Raw genomic sequence first — 20,118 nt, forward strand, 5'->3', positions numbered from 1 at the left:
ATCACAGTGGCAGATATCCAAGAAAGAGTCTCAGGCACAAAGAGCTGGACAGTACTCGGCCCTGACACTTACTGGCTGAAGAAGCTAATTGCATGCCACGAGCGCCTGGCAACACAAATTAAGTTGCTGTTTATGGATGAGACATACCCAGAATGGCTAGCCAGACAGTCCTGATGCCCAAGTACGTCCAACTACCGACCAATAACCTGCCTTACGGAAACTCTTGTCGGGTATCATAGCAGCTAAGATGGACAGACACATGGCTCAGTATATGAGCGAGGCCCAGAAAGAAATTGGAAGAAACACCACTGGTGCAGAACACCAGCTTCTGCTTGATAGAGCAGCCACTCAAGTCACTTAAGACCAGACTGACCAACCTGTGCACCGCCTATGACAATACCTGACACATGGATCCTGGAAGCCGAGAAATGTATAAGGTCAACAGGACCCTAAGAGCCTTTATCAGGAATTCAATGGGGATGTGGCAAACAACACTAGAGGACAACTTCAATCCAATTACACAAGCCACTATTAAGTGTGGTATTTACCAAGGAGGTGCTCTGTCCCACTGTTATTCTGCATAGGTATGAAATCAGCCAGACCATTAACAAGACTGGCTTCGCATACCTACTAAAGAATCAAGCAATGTCAGCCAAATCCTGTACATGGATGGCATCAAGCCACATGCCAGGAGTGAATTAGACCTTGATTCGCTGATCCACGCCACCATCAGAATGTCATAGTCGAATGGTAGCAAAGAGAGAAAGAGTATATGGTGAATGGACTGGTTCTTATATAGCGCTTTTCTACTCTATCTGTGCACTCAATGCGCTTTACACAACTTGCCTCATTCACCCATTCACACAAGCAATTTTTTCCTTGCTATTTCTAAGTGCTTTCTGTCTAACATTCACACGGCAGGCAGCATTGCAGACATTGAGGATAGGTGCAAGTACCTTGCAATCCCACCTGCAAATAGGAACCACGAAGAGGCCCCAGGAAAGCTGCAGGCACCAAATACCTGCAGAGATTAAGAGAAGCTGAATGAGAAGAACAAGATCCAAGCAATCAATACCACCACTCTGCCAGTTGTAAAATACCCTGCTGGGATAATAAGCCATAACCATACATTGAGGGTTTCACCAGAAGTCCAGCACGCCAAGACTGTACAATAAGCAGAAGAAAGGAGACCAAGGAGTACATCAGGAAGATGGTCACAACTGAGAAATCCAATGGCTGGACAAAGCTGGACTGAGCATAGGCACTAATCATGGCAGTGCAGGAACAAGTTCTAAGATCGATAGAGGCTGAGGTCTACAACACTAGGCAAGATCTCAGGTGCAGGCTGTGTAGGGATGCCCCTGAGGCAATCAGGCACATTGCAGCAGGGTGGAAAATGCTAGCAGGCAGGGCATACGTGGAATATCGTAACTAGGGGTATAATGACCAGTCTAAGATCCTGTGGGACTTCCAGATACAGACGGCCAAACTGCTTATGGCTAACCATCCGGACATAGTAGTGGACACACAGAGGAAGAAGGTCATAGTGATAAATGTAACTTTACCAAGTCAAAGTGAGAAATATCAGTGGCTAAGAGAGGAGCAAGAGGAAATGTGGAGTGCTTAGGGCATTTACCCCTAAACTGGGTGAGTGGTTCAGATCCCAGGAACGGAATCAGAGATCTCTGTCTTTGCACCTAATATCACATAATAGATCCAGTAGAGCAGAATAAGGGATTTTTCTTTTTAAAAATGCAAAGGTCCACTTTATCTTCTAAACAAACATGATGAAACGTAACATTTCAGTTACATTATAAGGTCAGTGCCAGGGTGTCAGTGCCAGGTATGATTGACGAAGAGGTGCTTTTTGTTGGGAAATTGAAATGGTTCAACGCTGGAAAGATAACCAGAGATAAAAAGAGAGAATACGAACAAAGTAAATGGTTTTTCATTTTGGAGAACTTGTTGGAAAAACTCTTATCTCTATAAACAAAAGAATTCGTGAGCAGTGGAAAAGATCTTTGAAATAGAATATTTCAAAAATATTTTTATTTGTTTTCTGTTTATAGTTTGAGTAGCATTCAGTTTCAGCCAGGTCTGCAAGCAATAAGTCTGTGATGGTTACTATCATCAGCTTTTATCTGACAATAATGTAACTTTTTATTTGCTTTTTAACCATCACAAATATCAGTTATCCAGATATCTGCTGGCTTTTACCGGAAGAAATATTGGTCTTCTCAATGTGTCTGTGTAGGTTTTCAGTCATCTGGGTCATGGTAGTCTAAAGAGCTTGGAAAGAAAGCAAGTGGAAGTCTTAAAGTTTCATGAAGATATTTCACCTTTCATCCAAGAAGGTTTTTGAGTTCTAAATTAAAACGGTTTAGGGTCCTAAGAATTTTAAACCCTATTTGGGGTACCCTAAGAAGCTAACTGACCAACCACATGAGCCAATGTGAAAAAACATGGAGGGTTTCAGGAGGAAAGACATACAGTATATATGTCTTTCCTTCTGAAACCCTCCACTTTATTCATGTCATGGCTCATATAATATAGTCTGTTGTATGCTGCTGTTAAAGAACAATTTTCTCTTTAGTCTTAAATATACAGAACATTAGATAAGATGGCCATGTTGTGCAATGAAAGACATGCTCGGGCAATGTCAGGGCTACAAAGGGCTACATTAACTAAATACGCACCACTTGCGCTTTTATTTAGCTTCTATTTGAGGCATTATCTCTGTGCCGACAGTTATTCAGATCCAGCCTGATGGTAAGACTGAGTTTGTTTTCATGCTGCTTCACACTGAGTTCAGGACACCCTGTATATTTTATATTACCATAGCATTACAACATAAACACTTTGAGAATGTATGAACGGGACTAGCTGCTAACTTTGAACTTTATTTTGCATGCAAGCAAAATGATTCAACTACCACACAGGATTGTCACTAGTACAATCCTGTATCACCATTAAGGTAATGCTACATTTGGTTACAAACAGGGAGTAGAAATATGTCAGTGTGCTTATTCTACTAAAAACACCTCAAGTCTAAAAGAGTGATCTGCAACAGGTGTCATCTTGTACCAAAACTGTTTGCCAACTGTGTCCATTCATTGCATGAGATCTGCTATCTGAACAACATGCATTGCCAACTGTAAAAAACAGCACTGTACAGTAATTATGTATACAGCTCTGACTAAAAGAAGTCTGGGATTGTTCTGTAAATAATTCACATCTACACGAGATACTCACGGATCAAGTCTTTTTGATTTGAGTGTTTTTGAGTGATTATGTGAAAATATATTTTAGGTGTTCTCCAGTTAGTGGAGGAACAACCTGCGATTAACCATATATGTATATTATGAGGTTTATAGTTTTTTATTTTGAAAACTCCACATTTTTAAAGTTATAATTAACTGGAAGAATAACTGTTTCATTACATAAAATTACAGCAGTTGTAAAGCAATTAGTTGATTGAGTAAAACATATTAAAACTGTTAAGGTCTACCATAGAAAATATGGCATGATTCACAAAAAATTATAAAATAAATAAAGAGATATGTCCTTCCAGATATACATACATACGTTTGCATATTTAATGTCTTCCTGATATTCTTTAAGGACTAACAAAAAAAATGTGAATATACATAGAGAGAGGTATATACTGGTGTCCAGTTGGTATATTTCAGCACTATGCCACTTTCATAGATTTGTTGATACAATTAGCCTAGCTTGGTACAAAAGCTAGAAGCACGGGGATACTGCAAGACAAGTTCGTGCATGTGTCTCCTAACTACCTTAATAGTTTAGAAAAAATCTATATTCTAAGTGACGCTGGTGTGTAGCTGCAGGAGATTGCTTGCTGTTGCCAGTTGAAGATAATCAATCGTGCAATTGCCTTGAACACTAGCAGACTGTTGCAGTTGGCCGTAGTTGGCAAGGAAGGGAGGATTTTGTTAACTGCTTGCTCAGTGCTAGTGAAACTGTGAAATTCCAACCAAACACGAAACAGTAACTGTTTGGCTTTGAATTAAAAGTTGGGACTTTTAACCACAACTTTTCCTTTGAAGTTGAACAGTTTAAGTTTTTCGTTTGCTTTGCACTTTTTCCAATTTCACTGCAACTGTTCTACTGCTTGGTAGCTAGCTAGCAAGAGTTTGAAGACAAATCTGCATATTCCATGCAAACTATGGGTAACTGCAGCAATCTGAGTTTTTTGGTGCAGAAATTGGTGCTCTTTGTGACCAATTTCAGCTGGTAATAGCCAGCAAACATTCACCAACTGGTTGGTGGAATATGCTTTTTCCCACCTAGTGATCAGAGGGAAAAAAGTATGCAATAGAATACTATAAACTATTGCTACTAAAATTAATTAACTAATTAATTTAAGTCAGCATTTGAATTAGGACATTTTTGTTGTTGTAGGAGACAGAAACTTTTCCTAGGCTTAAACGTAACCCTTTGCTTCTAGTTTTTGCTCTGAACTATGCTTCAAGGCACCCATCTTTAATTTGACTATAGCAGCAACAGAGCAAAAAAAAGAATATTAAATTGTACCTGAATGCTCCTTCATCAGTTTTGTAGTCTCAGCAGATTGTAGATAAGGAAAAGATGACTGAATGCTCACAATATTTGTTCAGTGTGATGATCCGTGAGTGTCTTTCACATGTACAATATATGTAAGCATTTTTTTCTATCACTATATGATTGTACAGCATTGCTTGTATAATTTACAGGTAAAGCATGTATTTTAAACTTTTGTAAATCCAAAAAATAACCCTGTACAGATATATATAGAAATGTAGAAAGCAATTAAGAGAAATCAATTTTCATTTAACCTCTAATAAGCATGATAATAACTGGGGTTCAGTATGTATGTCCAAGCTGTATGTTAAAGATTGAACGAGGGAAACACTTGAAAAATCACCTGAATATCAAACTGTGTGCTATCTAAGGATGAACTCTGCAATGCATTTTTGTGCCTTTTATATCAATTTATGTAATCTAGACAATCTTGAAAAGCTTGTGTTCAACCAAAATGACATTAAAATGGGTTTTGGGAAAAATGTACCAGTTTATGCTGTCTTTGCTTCTTAGGGAGAGCCCATTACAAGCTTTTAGCTTCCCCTTGTATTTTTTTTTGTTTTGTGATGATCCCAATGTTTTTAGGTGGTGAAAGGCGTGGACTGCATGCAGGTCAGTTAAACAGCTGGCCTCTTCTACTACAAAGCTGTTGTAATAGATGCACTGTTTACCTTAACATTGTGTTGCTGTAATATGTAAAGCCTTCCCTGAAAAAGACATCACCTGTCAGTGTTAATCTCGTTAAAATGACGTTAACGCCATTACCACATTAACGCGGCAAATCTCCGTTAGCGAGTTAACGTGGGGCTGCACAGTGTTAACGAGCTAACCACGATAACGCATTGACGCACGAGGCGATCCGTGTCAACTCGCTAACAGAGATTTGCTGTGTTATGGTGTTAATGTCACTTTAATGAGATTTTAACGAGATTAACGCTGACAGCACTACTTAAGCAATAAGTTGTTTTTTTCATTGTGGAAATTTGCTCCATGACGTCTCGCCATTGTTTCAATCGCAAAGGATCACTTTAAAGCCAGTTTCTTGTAATAATGTTTGTACAGGCATCAGTTTGAACAGGTAAAGGTCCTCACCGTGAATTACTTCTGCGGGTAGTAGGCCTAAGTACAAAATCTGTAGATCATTAGGTATTTTATAACTTAAGATATCCTCAGGTATTTTGACAATTCCCAGAAAAGTTGAACCTTTTCACATTTCCAAAAAATGTTAGTGATTCGCACTGATATGACTGCAGTCTCCACCATTGCTGTGGGATTCACAACTGTTTACTTGTGACGTGAGGTGTGATTAAAAAAAATCTTGTCAAATTTTTCCAGCCAGATTCTCTCCATTGTCCACAGCAAGTAGAAGTGTGTTGTAACAGGCAGCTTATCCCCTGAAAGGTTAATCTTCAGTTCTGATTCCCATTTTTGTGTTATCCACAATGAATAATTTCTGTTACATTTTTGGAAGCATTTTTACATTTTTGACACAACCTTTGACGGTAACTTCTTCTTCCACAGTAACCATTTCTATTAGCTCAATGCCCTCTTGAGAGACAGAGTTTCTGCTCTCAGTGTCTCAAATGAAGATACCTAAATAAGTCAGAATTATCCAGCTCAAACTCTTCTTTTTGAAGGACTTAAACACTTTCCCGTCTGTTAACGTACATACTGCTGTGATTTCACCGTCTCTCCATTTCGTGAATGTGTTATCCAGTTGACCAGTTCTGAATTCTGGAGAATGTGAGGGCCAAATCAGCATTTTACAATCTCCTTCGATTTTGTATTTGATTACCAGATCCCACCAGACCTTTAATGTTGTTGCAACAATGGGATTTTGGTCCCTGAAATGTGTGTACATTTTGTCTGAGGGCAACTCACTCCATCATTGAGCTCAATATGTTTCCAGTGCATGTCAGCTGGGCTATCTGATAATACTCTCTTGGAATAGTCAGTCCTCCTCTTCCCTTTTCTAGTTGGAGAGTTTTCAGTTTTACCCTCGGTTTTTACCCCTTCTAAATAAATCTACTCATTTGTTTGTTCCATTTGGCAAATTGAGCATCAGGGATATGAATTGGTAGTGAAAGGAATAAATACAACAATCTGGGTATTACCTCTATTCTTGAATTGAGATCCATAACTAAGGGTGTCCATTTTGTTAAATCCTTTCGTAATCCTACTATAAATGGTCTCATATATTGTGTTTAGTTAGATTCCTAATATTTTTAATTTTCTGAATCCCATTTAAGTTTGTATTTATGTCTGATAAATTCAATGGGTTTGTAGTTTATGCACAATATTTGAGTCTTAGAAATATTACATTTTCCTCCAAACTCTTCTAGAATAGTCCAGAGCTTTAAGAATGTATGATCTGGGTTTTAGAGGTATATTATTACATCATCTACGAAGAGACCTACACTTTGTTCTTCCACTGCTAACCCCTTTCAACTCATCGCTTTGTTATATATTGAGCCAGAGGCTCAATAAATAATGTCAATAGGGAGGGGCTTAAACAGCACCCCTGACGTGTTGCTCTGGAGCAGGGTCCTCAAACACCAACCCATACTTGGACTACACAATTTGGCCCTTGAAGTTATGTTTTTTGTTAGGGAGGATTTGTCCGTTGTTGAGTGCAATGTTAAAATAAGTTATTTTAAAAGCAAAAACTTATTTAATATGAAGGTAACATGAGCAGAGAGTAGAAACATGTTGAGGGATTGGCTGTGTTATTTGAGAGAGTTATTTGTAAAGAAAACAGTTTTCACTAGCAGTCAAAAACTAATGCGTGCACTTGTGTCTGGCCAGAAAGAGAATAGTAATTTGTTTATTTGGTAGTTCAATGAAATGCTTCAGTTAGTTAAGAGTGAGAAAAAAATTGTGTTCACATTTGCAGTTTTATTTTGTTATACAATATTTGAAATTGAAAAAAACAAACCAAAAAAAACCCACTACATTTTTGGGTGTTTTCTAGTTTGTTTGTTTATTCGGTTTTTTGTACTACTTGAACAGTAAAGTGGCCCTCCAATGAAATGTCAGAGCCAGCTGTGCCATTTAAGGTTGAAACCCCTGCTCAGGTGAGCTCAAAGCTGTCTGTCAAGTTTCCATTTATTTTAATTCTAGCCACTGGCTTATGACACATTGCTTGTAAATGGACTGATTATAGCGCTTTCCTACTCTCACAGAGTACTCAAAGCACTCTATACAACATGCCTCATTCACCCAAATTCTCACAAGCACTTTATCTACACTTAGTGCTTTCTAACAACATTCACACATTCATACTCCGATGCATCAGAGAGCAAGTTGGGGTTAGTATCTTGCCCAAGGATACTTGGCATGCAGACTGGAGGAGCCAGGGATCGAACCACCGACCTTCTGATCAGTAGGTGACCTGCTCTACCTCCTGAGCTACAGCCACCCAGTTGTATGCATCTATTGTATTGATCTACAATATACACTATTGTAACTCACTGTTTATGTGTCTGCACATGTGGAACATCTGCAGGTTGTGCAAAACGCTGCAGCTAGGCTTCTGACCAAGTCCTCTAAATATTCACATGCGACATTGTTGCTATGTCATTTACACTGGCTTCCATTTTAAGATCCTGGTTTTGACTTTTAGAGCTTTGCATGGACTGGCACCAGCTTACATTCCTGATCTTCTATAGCCCTATGTCCCTAGCAGGTCACCGAGATCATCTGATCAGGGCTTACTTGCTATGCATCACACTAAGATGAGAACTAAGGGTGACAGAGCTTTTGCCACTGTGGCCCCTAGACTGTGGAACTGTCTCCCTCTGAGCCTAAAAACTGTGGACTGTAGTGGCTTTTAAAAAAACAACTGAAAACTCATCTTTTTAGAATTGCTTCTGGTTAATTTTTGCCTGTTTGGCAAGCTGTAAAACTGCCTCCATCCTAACTGTCCAACATCTTTACTCCTGCTGCTGGTGCCGCTCCTCTGTTCTAATGAGTTGAAGAGACTGTGACGTCACACGTGATATAAGAATGGCCTTATATCATCTATATCAATTATCTTCACGTCTTTGAAACTCCCTCTGCCTTTCTTTTACTCTCTGCGCTGTCGAGGGTCGGTTCTGTTGCTGGGGGCGGGCCACCCATTGCCATCGTAGTATCTTGAGCAGGCGAAATACTGCAGCGTCTTCCTCCAACGCCGCTGCTGGTGTCCCCGTGTTAAAGCCTCGTCTGCGCAGCTTGAGGCTGGCTTCATGCGCGCTACTTTAGAGACGGACTCTGTCCTCCTGTAATTCCTTCCCCACTCATTTGTGTATTTAACTCTAGAAAAATCGTCAATGAACGAGTTTTTAGTGTCATCACACCGGAAGTTTTTGCCATCAGATTTTCTTTTTTCTCATTTATAGGCTGAGACACTTATTGTGACTGTTCTCCCATTCCACTCTGATATTGTTTTAAAGGCTACGTATGTTAATATTAAATAAGCTTCTAATGAGTGCTCGACATTGTGCTCATGCATTGTTAAAACTGCTAAAAATGTTTCACTAGTAAAGGCCTTTTATGATATTTCTGTACAGAGCTGGGTGAAGTCTTTGAGTTGACTCATCGGTAATACAAAATGTTATTGCATTGCTTCTAGGTGTTATCGCCTTCAGAGCAGAGTGGTTTGTCGCCTCCCTCTCCAGACTATCGGACAAAAGGCCAGAGTGACGAGAAAGAGCATTTTCACATCCTTCCTCAGCTGCAGGCCAAGAGGGCTGACTTTCTAACTGTCATGCTGACTGGTACTTTGCCTCAGCGGTGGAGTTTTGCCACACCAGACGAAGAAGTTCCAGAAACCCCAGGGCCAAAGGATGACGACGTTACAAAGAGTGAGTCCAACAGTGAGGTGAGTCAGAAGAGTACTGAACGTAGCCAGGATGCTGCGCCTTCAACACTGATGGCTGAGGACCAGAGGGGCCAGAAGGAGCATGCCTCCGCTGCTGATGCAGACCCAGACCTAGAGGATGCATCCAAAACCCTTGTTCTATTCTCCCCAGGAGACACTCGCAAGTCTCCTTCTGGCGGCGATCACGTTCTGGATGGTGAGTTGGCTACACCATGTGCTCTAACATCCCGTAATGACCGCCTTCTAGTTGGGGATGCAATACAGCCTGAACCTTCAGAGACTGGCCGTTTGTCCCCAGCTCTCAGATCAGACCTGAGGCCTTCCACACCCATTGCTCCTGGTTCACCCCCCTTCACCAAAGTTGAGCGTACTTTCATTCATATTGCCGAGACATCACACCTCAATGTTATGTCTTCCAAGGAGGGTGACCGGGAAGTCTTTCCCATCATGAATAAATCCGATATAGATGCTGACACCCATAAGAAGGTGGAGGGAGCACCAATGATAGAAGAGTATCCAAAGGACTCAGTGGAAGACCAAACTCAAATAGACAAATACCCCAAAACTGAGAATGGTCCATCTACTGAGCTGGCCCAGTCTTTGGAGCCTGTTCCAGAAGCAATGTCACCAACTGACATACATAAAGATCGGTCACAGGAACTTACAAAACAACCACCACCAAGTGAAGACCCTGCCAAACTTCAGACAGCAGAATCAAAAGTACTCTCTGCCATCAAGCCCAGAATCCGAAGCCGAATTCCAGTGCTCATTTCTATGGAGGAGGATTCAGGCTCAGAGCAGTCCTTATCTCTCTCGGCTCGGGTCCGGCTTCAGCATCGCGCCAGGCAGCTGGATTTGGCCCACCTGCTAGTCCAGAAGCAACACACTCGCTGGATGAGGAGGAGAATGCTTTCTGGTACATCATCATCGCTGTCTTCGGGGGACGATGAGCGTCGAAGACCGTCAGAAACCCTGTCCACTGCAGGCTCAGAGGAAGACACGCATACATCAGATGAGTCCAGGTGGAGCTCTCGTCTTAAAACAACTGAAGAGCAAGGCTTCAAAGAGTGCAGGAGCAAGATCCCCAGGCCAGTTACCCCCATAAAGCGGTCTTCAGGCGGGCTTGGTAGTGCTGCTCCTACTCCTCGCTTAAATAATGGGTATGATTTAGTTTCTTTCTTATAGTGTACCCACAACAATTTAAGCAGTTTGATACATATTTTTAAAGTAAAATAATTTTTCACATTTTTATGTTCTCTTCACAGGAATCAGAAAATTGGACTAAGCACTCTAGTTACCCCCCCAAAATTTAGGCCTATTTCTCCTGGGTCCTCCTTAACATGTCCCCGTCCCTCAACTGTCCCTGCTCCATCTGGCAGCCCTCGAATGCCCCTACGAGTCTTGTTTGGAACCAGACGCAGCCTTAGCTCATCCCACTGTAGGACTGACAGTCCCTCCCCTCAGAGAGTATGTTCATCTAGGCAGCCCCTCTCGGTACGAGCCCCAACTGTCCCCATGCTGCCACCCAGGACTACAACCATCATGCGACGCAGCGCCTCGCAAGAAGCCACCACTCAGTCCTCTTCTACCACCATGCCCGCTAGGACCAGGCCAAAAACAGCTAGTACAGCTAAGGGGAAAGCAAATTCTAGAGAGAAGGTGGCCCTTGCTAGATAATACAAAGACGCTTATCTCCAAGTATTTGTGAATAATCAGTCTTTGGACCAGCTATGCCTCAAAGGTTTTCACCTTATTCCATATTAGACTGTGATGCCACATTGACTTCTTTCAGTTCATTTACTATATACATACATACATTTTTTTTTTCCAAGGACAGCTTATTGAACTGACTACCTGGGCTTCCATTTATCTTATTGTCATACAGGAGCATTACTGCCATGGTGCTATGGATACGTCTGCTGCTCCCTGGTTAGTCCCTAATGAAACTGCTGTCTGAAGCTGAGAATCCTTATTCCAACAAGTCCAGTTTCAGACACTTTCACCTGATACACCTAATACACTACTCCTGGCTTTCCATGGGTATATTACTCTTGAACTGACAATATCCTATTTGGTTCACATTGCATGGTAAAGTATATCAGAGAAACATTGAATCTGTAGAGGAAACACAACATGTACAAAAATCTGTACCCCTTGCCTATTGGCTAAAGAAAAAAAAAGATTAAATTGGACTTGTTTGAATACCCTTACTGTGATAATGTGAGACTCCTAATCTATATTCATTATGACTGCGGATAAAGTGAAGAGCTGAACGTGAACATATATCGCTCAAATGCTTGCCTACTCCTTATGGTGTGATAATGGCCATGCTTTAATCATTCTATTATATATTGGTGTTTTAGTTTGTTTATGCTTTGAATTGTACATAATCGAATCATTTCCCATAAAGACATCTTTATTTTTATCTTGGCAAGCAAAATGTAAATGAAGTCTTTAATCTTTGGTTCCAATTTGTTGGCATTATGCCTGGTTTTTATGCATGAGAAAAACAGGGTTAAGCATGAGAAGATGTTATACCTGCTTTAATTCTGTTGGCAATACAAGTCTGGACTGTGTATATGGAATCTCTGGGACTGAGGCGTGAAGTAAAGTTTTGATCATGTGGCAGAGGGTCTTGTCATTCTTTTCTCCCTGGTATCTGTAACTAACATTCAGAACTGACATATATCCATCACAGTGGCGTGCAATGACTTTAACAGAAAGGCAAACAGAGATGATTTTTGCATAAATTATCAAAAGTAAAAGTAGTTCATCTGCAGAAAAATGTTCCCCATCTGTGTTAAGCGGATTAATGTTATTTTTGCAGAGTTTAAGGTTGAGCTCATTTGAAATACTGTTTAATTGAGTAGCATCATACTAAAGCATATTGATGCTTCCTGTGAGGACCTCTGAAAAAAAAGTGTATTAAAAGATTAGTAAGAAAAATATCAGCTGCATTAAATGGCTTGATCATCATGTGACATAGTTAACTGTTAATACCTGAAGGGAGAATTCAAATATGAATGAAAACTTATCATGGTCAAGCCATTTAATTCAACTGATATTATTTTGGCAAAACAGTTAAGTGTATTACATTCAGATATTCTATAAGATGCAAATCTAAAAGTGCTGCTCAACCTGCACCTGCTCAACATGCATCTTTTATTAGACTGGAAATGGTTAGTCTCCATCATCGTTAAAGTTTTCCTTGCTGATATACTAAAACTATACTTTTCCACACATTTCCTCTACATCACATATGTTGCCCAAGGTGGTTAGCAAGGGGAAACTCCTTTGTTATCTCTTCCACAGCATGTCTTTTTTCCTGTCTTCCTTAGCTCTCCACAACCAGTCGCGGCTAATGACTAATCTCAGAGCAGTGAAAGCAGACCAGTGGTTGCTGGCCGTGCATGTTGATCTCCCATCAGTTTACAGTCGCAGACAAGCGGCTGTTTTTCAACAGGTTCAGTAGTGGACCCCCATGTTGCCTCTCCTCACACAGTGCCAATATTAACACCTCCTCAACCCTCCTCCACACAGAGCTTGGGTACCCAGAACCCCCCACCTTCCTCTCAAGTTTCCCCTTCACTGTGATGGCTGACCAAGTGAGGAGACAACTGACCAAGTGACTACACCAAGGCGAAGCTGTAGGCCCTGACAGTATTAGTCAGGGAATCTTTTTTTTTGTTTTGTCCTGTCCAGCAGTTGCCACAAGCATAATAATGGTCTGAATACTTTGTTGTGCCAAATATATTTGCTTTCACAAGAGGAACACTGTAGCCCAGGGGTCGGCTTGCTGACTGATGGGATGGGTTAACTGATGGCACGACCATAGCTGGACTGGCCAGGTGTTGTGCCAAAAAGTGATTGTCTGCCAAAAACTGATTTCCGGTATTTGCCAAAAACTGATTGCTCATATTTAAACTGCTCGTAACTCGTTGGGCTATAATATGTGAAACATATGTCAAATGCATCCCTCATGGATGACATAAAGTCATCTTGAGCCACAAACAACATTCGTGTAACAAGGTAGAAGCCGGCCAAAAAAATCAGTTTTTGGCCGTGACTTTTATATAACCTTTATTTATGCAAAAAAAAAAAAATTAAAAAATCTCATTAATATTAAAATAGTCTTTTTTAAGAGTAAGTTGGCCAAGAGGACAGCAGAAATGGCAGCAAATATTACAATAGTTCAGTAAAAATATTTTAAGTGGGGATAAAGGACCGGATTGGTTATAATGTGAGTACAATAACACAGAGTTATAAAGATACTTGAAAAACAGATAATTTTTAATTCTATATATAACCCCTTTGTAAACCCTGTTCACCGAAGTCTATTTACCAACATACGTAAAGATATTACACATAAAAAATACACAGAAACATTGGAAATCACTTTTTGGCACAACAGCGATGGTGATTTTTCGTTTTTATGGGGCGATGGTTTTTTTTTTTTGTTTGTTTTGGGTTTTTTTTTATTGTTTTTGTAACGGTATAAACAATGAAAGGTGGTGGATTGGCCAGATGCTGGCCGATGTGTAAAAGTAACTCAGTTGTTTGGTGGTGGCTATGGCGGAGCTTCCACAGAGGCCAGCAGGTGGATGAGGGAAAGGGGAGGCAGGAGGAGGAGAGACCCCAGGCAGCCGCTGCTTCGAGTATCAGGTGAACTAAACTTCAGGTAAGACGGTATGACCTTTTCTTTCTGTACACCGTTATATTTGTGCCACAAAACCAACCAATCAGAGACTTGATCTCATTGGCTGTTTTGGTCTCCAATCAGCTCGCAATGACGAAATGCTATATCCCAGAATGCATTTTGTTCAAAACTCAAACGATGCAGTGGCGGAGAAACGCAGAGTGACGATTTGTTTATCGCCCACTTTGCGCCAGAAAGAACATCAGCTGATATCAGTATAGTGGCACACAAATAACGCCATACTTATGAACTGTTTCTGAGAGACAATGGCTACGTTCACACTGCAGGTCTTAATGCTCAATTCCGATTTTTTGCTCAAATCCAATTTTTTTGTCTGCTTGTTCACACTACAAATAAAATGTGACAGCCAACGCGCTCTGGCGTGAACCCTCAAAGCGCCCGCATGCGCAAAAGAAGACGTCACACACAACGCGCTCTGTTTAGACCCAGACCGAACAGTATTGTTTGACTGATGGCCTTAATATAAAGACTTGTTTCGGACTTTACGTTTCCCAATTTTGCTTTAAGTTATAAAGTTATTTTGTTATTTACATTTGGCCTAATAATGATCCTTACTGCAGTTTTAGAGAGGAGCGGTGCTTCAAAGGATAGTTGCAGATTTCTGTCAGAATCTGTAGATTATACAGTACAAATAAAATGTTCATGTTCCTCCAACGTTGTCTTCCCAACAGTTTCACTGGATGGCCAGGAAGCGTTCACGATGTCTACTTGGGCGCTGATAATTGGCGTCTGTCTTGTGTCAGTGACGTAAAAGACGGATTTAATGCGACATGACCATTGAAACAGTAGTCGCTTTCTAAAACATCAGATATGTATCGGATTCAGTACCACATACAAAGTGACCCAGATTGGATTTGAAAATATCGGATTTGTGCTGTTCACACTGTCATGATCGGATATGGGTCGCATAGGGTCAAAAAAGTCGGATTTGATGTGCTTTCGCCTGCAGTGTGAACGTAGCCAATAATAATACCAGGATCCTTTGTAGCTGACGGCTGGTAACTGTGCAGCAGAGGCGGGTCTAGCAAAGTGTTGCCAGGGGGCCAGGTAGCCTGGGAAAGGGGGGAACAAAGAAATACTTTTCTTTCTTATTCTCATTTCAAATTTCTAGCTTTTAATAAATAGTTATCTGAATCTTACAACCAAAGTTTTTATCTGATATAAAATGTATAGAAAGTATAGAAACAATACAGTACATCACTGTCACAACAGCGTTTGTTTTCATTCAAAGGCTTTATGGCTTTTCCTATAATACCCGGTGGGCTGGTCTCTAGTCAAAATGCCTGGGCCGATTTTTTGTCCCAGTCCAGCCCTGGGCACGACACGCAGGGAATTCTGCGAAGGTGCATTAAAAAATAAATGGCTGGGCCAGCGGTGCACATCGCAAATTGGCTTGCATAGACACATTTGTTGTGCTGCTTCTTAATGGTAAATGGTAAATGGCCTGTATTTGTATAGCGCTTTTCTAGTCCCTAAGGACCCCAAAGCGCTTTACACAACCTGTCATCCACCCATTCACACACACATTCACACACTGGTGATGGCAAGCTACAATGTAGCCACAGCCACCCTGGGGCACTGACAGAGGCGAGGCTGCCGGACACTGGCGCCACCGGGCCCTCTGACCACCACCAGTAGGCAACGGGTGTCTTGCCCAAGGACACAACAACCGAGACTGTCCAAGCCGGGGCTCGAACCGGCAACCTTCCGATTAATGATGATATTATAGCTAACAACCCCAACTACCAGATTCAACTTGTATTTGGCTACAGATAACTTTGCTTACTGGTGAGAGGGACGTTGCTAGCTGGCAGTTTTTTCAAGCGATGTTAAAATTTCCACATTCCGACACTTCAAATGCTTCAGGAGCTGTTCGCTCAGTGCAGCATCAGCACCGCGGAAATACACGGATACATCCATAGACTCGAGACAAAATTCATAATGTGTTTTAGGGACTTTCAGGTGTATGGACCAATGTTTTCTTTTTTAATCAAACCAGAAAGCTTTAATGAAAAGCTGGATTTGTCTTGCATTAACTGGCTGGACACAGAGGAAATCAAAATGCAGCTGATTGAACTGAAAAGCTCCAGTCTGTGGGGGTCAAAGTTTGCAGAACTACGAACACAGCTGGAATCCACAGCTGTGCGTGTTCATGGAGCTGCATTTTCACCTGCTGAACGTCACTACCTGACGAGTTTAACTGTCTTCAGAACATTGCAGAGGCCTTATTGACAGTATTTGGTTCTACATATCTGTGTGAGCAGATTTTCTCTCACATGAAGAGTGAGAGAATGCTCTCAATGACATGAGAGCATTCAGACGGGTAGCCGTCTGAATGCTGGACACTGAATGTTGTACAGTTCATTTGCTGTTATGGATAAAAAGTCTTTTTGTTTCAAAATAGCTGAAAACTATTCGCTGATAGCTGCCAACATCTGCGAACAAATATAATTCTATAAAGTGGTTCTATATAGTGTGTAACTGTTCATATAGAGCGTTATTACATTTATTGCTAATGCAATCATATGGCACATTGACTTTTAGATTAAATTTTAGATGGCACTCATGATCAGAAAGGTTGCCGACCCCTGCTGTAGTCTCTGTAAGCTCATCTTGTTAATGTTTTTATTTTTTTGTTTATCAATTTTATTATTCATATTATTGTCTATACACACACACACACACAGAGAGAAACTTCAGAGACACAAATCCATCCACATCCACCCCACCCACTGAAGTGTGGATAGACAGGTGCCCCCCTATAGGACGGAGTGATCCCAGGACGCGTTGAACCCATCACCAGATCACCAGCGAGCCCCAATGACAGACATTGATGGGTTTGTATCCTGAACCCATCCGCTGGAACGTTAAGACAATATAATTACACTGCAAGCAAGACGCAAGTAGGCAAACTTCTTCATGGTACTCGTGCACGGGAGAGAACCGGACAAACGCCGTTCCTTCGCTTGGCCCCAGTTGCTCTCGTCCGTTCTCCCGTACACTGCCCTTTTATTGAGGTTACATGAATATGCATAAGTTCACTAACATGTGACGTCTACATACACACAAAGAGTACCTTGCCTGTTGTGTGTGTGTGTGTGTATGTATGTGTGTGTGTGTGTGTGTGTGTGTGTGTGTGTGTGTGTGTGTGTGTGTGTGTGAGTGATCTGTGTGAGGTCAAGATGTGACCCTGTGAAGACTCCCCAAGGCTAGTGCCAGGACGTCTAACTCCATCTAACAAAAGGCTCTTATACTTAAACAGATATGCGTGTGCTTGCTATACCATAAATCAACAAGAAAAGATAAACTCTCCTAGGGAGTGTGATCTATGCCAGGACACTCTGGGGAATGTATGCACTCCCTTCTACAGCTACACAAGGTTAATACAGACCTCTTTAGGATGAAGCATTCTTTCAATCCACCAATGATTATATACTTCTAAGCATATATGAGTAAATATTTCTAAGCATAAATGACAATCAACAATACAAATCTAACAGACATGATGCAGGAAAAGGAGTTAAGAAGACCTCCCTGCTTCCCTGCATGTCCGTGTTGAAAATAGCCTGCTGGGTGCATGTGTTAAATGTAGATGTGTTGTTCTTCAATTTTGCAATATAATTATAACTTTGGAAATAAGTGCAAATCTCGTATTGCTACAGTCAATAAGACGATTGTTCATAGCTCCCGCTTTAAAATACATAACCTGACCTCATGAAAGGTAACAATTCAATGATAAAAACGGCATCCTTTAAATACTGTAAGGATAATTCTGGCTATAAAGCCACTGTATTTATATGAATTTCTCAAAATGTTCTCCTGACAACAGTTGAAAATATGACAACTTTGCAGCTGTTGGAAAGCTGTGTTATTAACATAAAACACCTGTATCTGCAACACATTCACAGTGGATGAGACACAAATGCAGAAGACAAAGCTTCTGGGTAAAAGACAAAAATCCAAATCTTTAGTCAAAAGATTTGGATTTTGACTAATTGGTTAAAAAAGAAAGTGGTTAAAAAAGAAAGACAACCAATCCACTAAACAGTGTACAGGGGTCATCAAATAGTAGTTCAATGAGTAGAGATTATTGGAAAGAAATTAACATGATTCACTGGTATTTGGCGGTTAGTCTTCGATGGTCCTCAGCAGAACAGAACCCCAACAGTGATTGACCCCCGGAGTCTAGATGCTAGTGGTGGAGATGAAAATGGGGGGATGAGAGGCGGTGATGGAGAGGAGGTGGGTTGCACAAAGGAGAATGACAGATGCGCAGTGAGAGTTAAAGTACATAGTGTGAATGCTGATAGGCCTGAAGAAGGCTGGGAGAAAGATCATTGGACTAGACCGATGATGTCATAAACAACCTGACAGCATGGGAAAGTGGAAGTAATGTAAAGCTTAGATTTAGCCGGCAACACCTGGGAGCAGACACATGTGAGACTATAGTTCTTCCTTATCCTTTAAATTACCATTTTATAATTGTTCGTTAAAATGACTGTAACTCCATCATTGTTTTTGCTAGAGAGAAAATGCAAAGTGTTTCAAAAAGAAGAGAAGCTGAGCTTTACATAGATATTTGGTGTATTGCAGTAGCATTAAGCATTCACAAGCTACTGCTGTCTGAACACAGAAAAATCAACTCGCTTAGATTTTACCATGGATGCTTTGCACTACCGTAACTCCTCAACCATTTGGGCTAGAGAGAGATTTCAAATGGTTACTGAACAATGAGAAGACAAGCTTTACAAAACTCTATGGTGCACCATTGCACAAGCAGTGACAGTCTAAACACGGGTATGAATTGATGACACATGTGGTGTAGAGAAGTGGCAAAGACCAAAGACGCCTGGAGATTTGTTATATAAAAGGAACAATATATTAAAAAAAAACTGGGTGAGCTAGGCTCAAAAACATTTTTTGTACATATTTAGTATGGTTCATATTTAAAGTTGATGTTGTGTTACATTTTGTTCATGGTGAATATCAGTTTCCACTTAACTATAAATCTAAAAAAACGCAGTCAATTTTCTTTCCACTTTAAGCTGCTGTTACATTGTCACAACAATACAGTAGTGTAAAATAATTGTGAGATACTGAAAGCTGAGGTTATTCTGAAAGAAGGGGCAAAAGGGTTCACTCTTAGTTTCTGACACTTTTACAACCAAATTGATCAAATAAATCCAGGCGGCCTAAATGATACTGGGTAAAATAATAATAAAAAAAAAAAAAAAAAAACACAGGGGGGGGTTGAACTTGTGCAGATCTTCATTACAAAAGAACACTGAAACTGAAAAACATTAAAACAAAAAATTAACAAAGGATCACAGCTGAGTATATTTATTGAATTACCACCAATTACAAAAAAGGAAAAACTTGTAAAGGCAGCAAAGTAAACTGAGCAGAATACAGAAAGACAAGTGATTACAAAATAAATAAGGTAATGACTTCAACCTCTACCTGGATTACTTAAATATTTTATAAATTCAGTTCAGTTCAATTCAATTTTATTTATACAGCGCCAAATCACAACAGTTGCCTCAAGGCGCTTTATATTGTAAGGTAGACCCTACAATAATACATATACAGAGAGAACCTCAGCAATCATATGACCCCTGTGAGCAAGCACTTTGGTGACAGTGGGAAGGAAAAACTCCCTTTTAACAGGAAGAAACCTCCGGCAGAACCAGGCTCAGGGAGGGGCGGGGCCATCTGCTGCGACTGAGAGAAGGAAGACGGGACAAAAGACATGCTGTGGAAGAGAGACAGAGATTAATAACAAGTATGATTCAGTGCGGAGAGGTCTATTAACACATAGTGAATGAGAAAGGTGACTGAAGAAGAAATACTTATTGCATCATGGGAATCTCCCAGCATCCTCCCCCCTATTGCACCATAGCTTAGCGAGATGTGAGTGAGTGGGTCTAACATCTCAGGGTCACCTGATTCAGCCCTA

General features: G+C 40.7%; 1 protein-coding gene across 3 annotated transcripts in view; it reads left to right on the forward strand.

Annotated features, from left to right (window-relative positions):
• Positions 1-11,122, forward strand: part of ttbk1a (tau tubulin kinase 1a) — a 56,257-nt gene extending 45,135 nt beyond the window's left edge. For 2 of the 3 annotated variants that reach the window (XM_085355526.1, XM_085355528.1), the window contains 2 exons: positions 9,197-10,605; positions 10,711-11,122. In XM_085355526.1, the coding sequence (XP_085211652.1) occupies positions 9,197-10,605; positions 10,711-11,122 (1,821 nt within the window). Of the gene's footprint in view, positions 1-9,196; positions 10,627-10,701 lie in introns of all 3 variants that reach the window. The other variant, XM_085355527.1, reaches the window with a different exon arrangement.
• Positions 11,123-20,118: the final 8,996 nt, after the last annotated feature.

This window comes from Diplotaxodon limnothrissa, linkage group LG6, assembly GCF_057381915.1.
Source record: "Diplotaxodon limnothrissa isolate DT_005_m linkage group LG6, D_limnothrissa_male_GT1.1, whole genome shotgun sequence".
NCBI lineage: Eukaryota > Metazoa > Chordata > Actinopteri > Cichliformes > Cichlidae > Diplotaxodon > Diplotaxodon limnothrissa.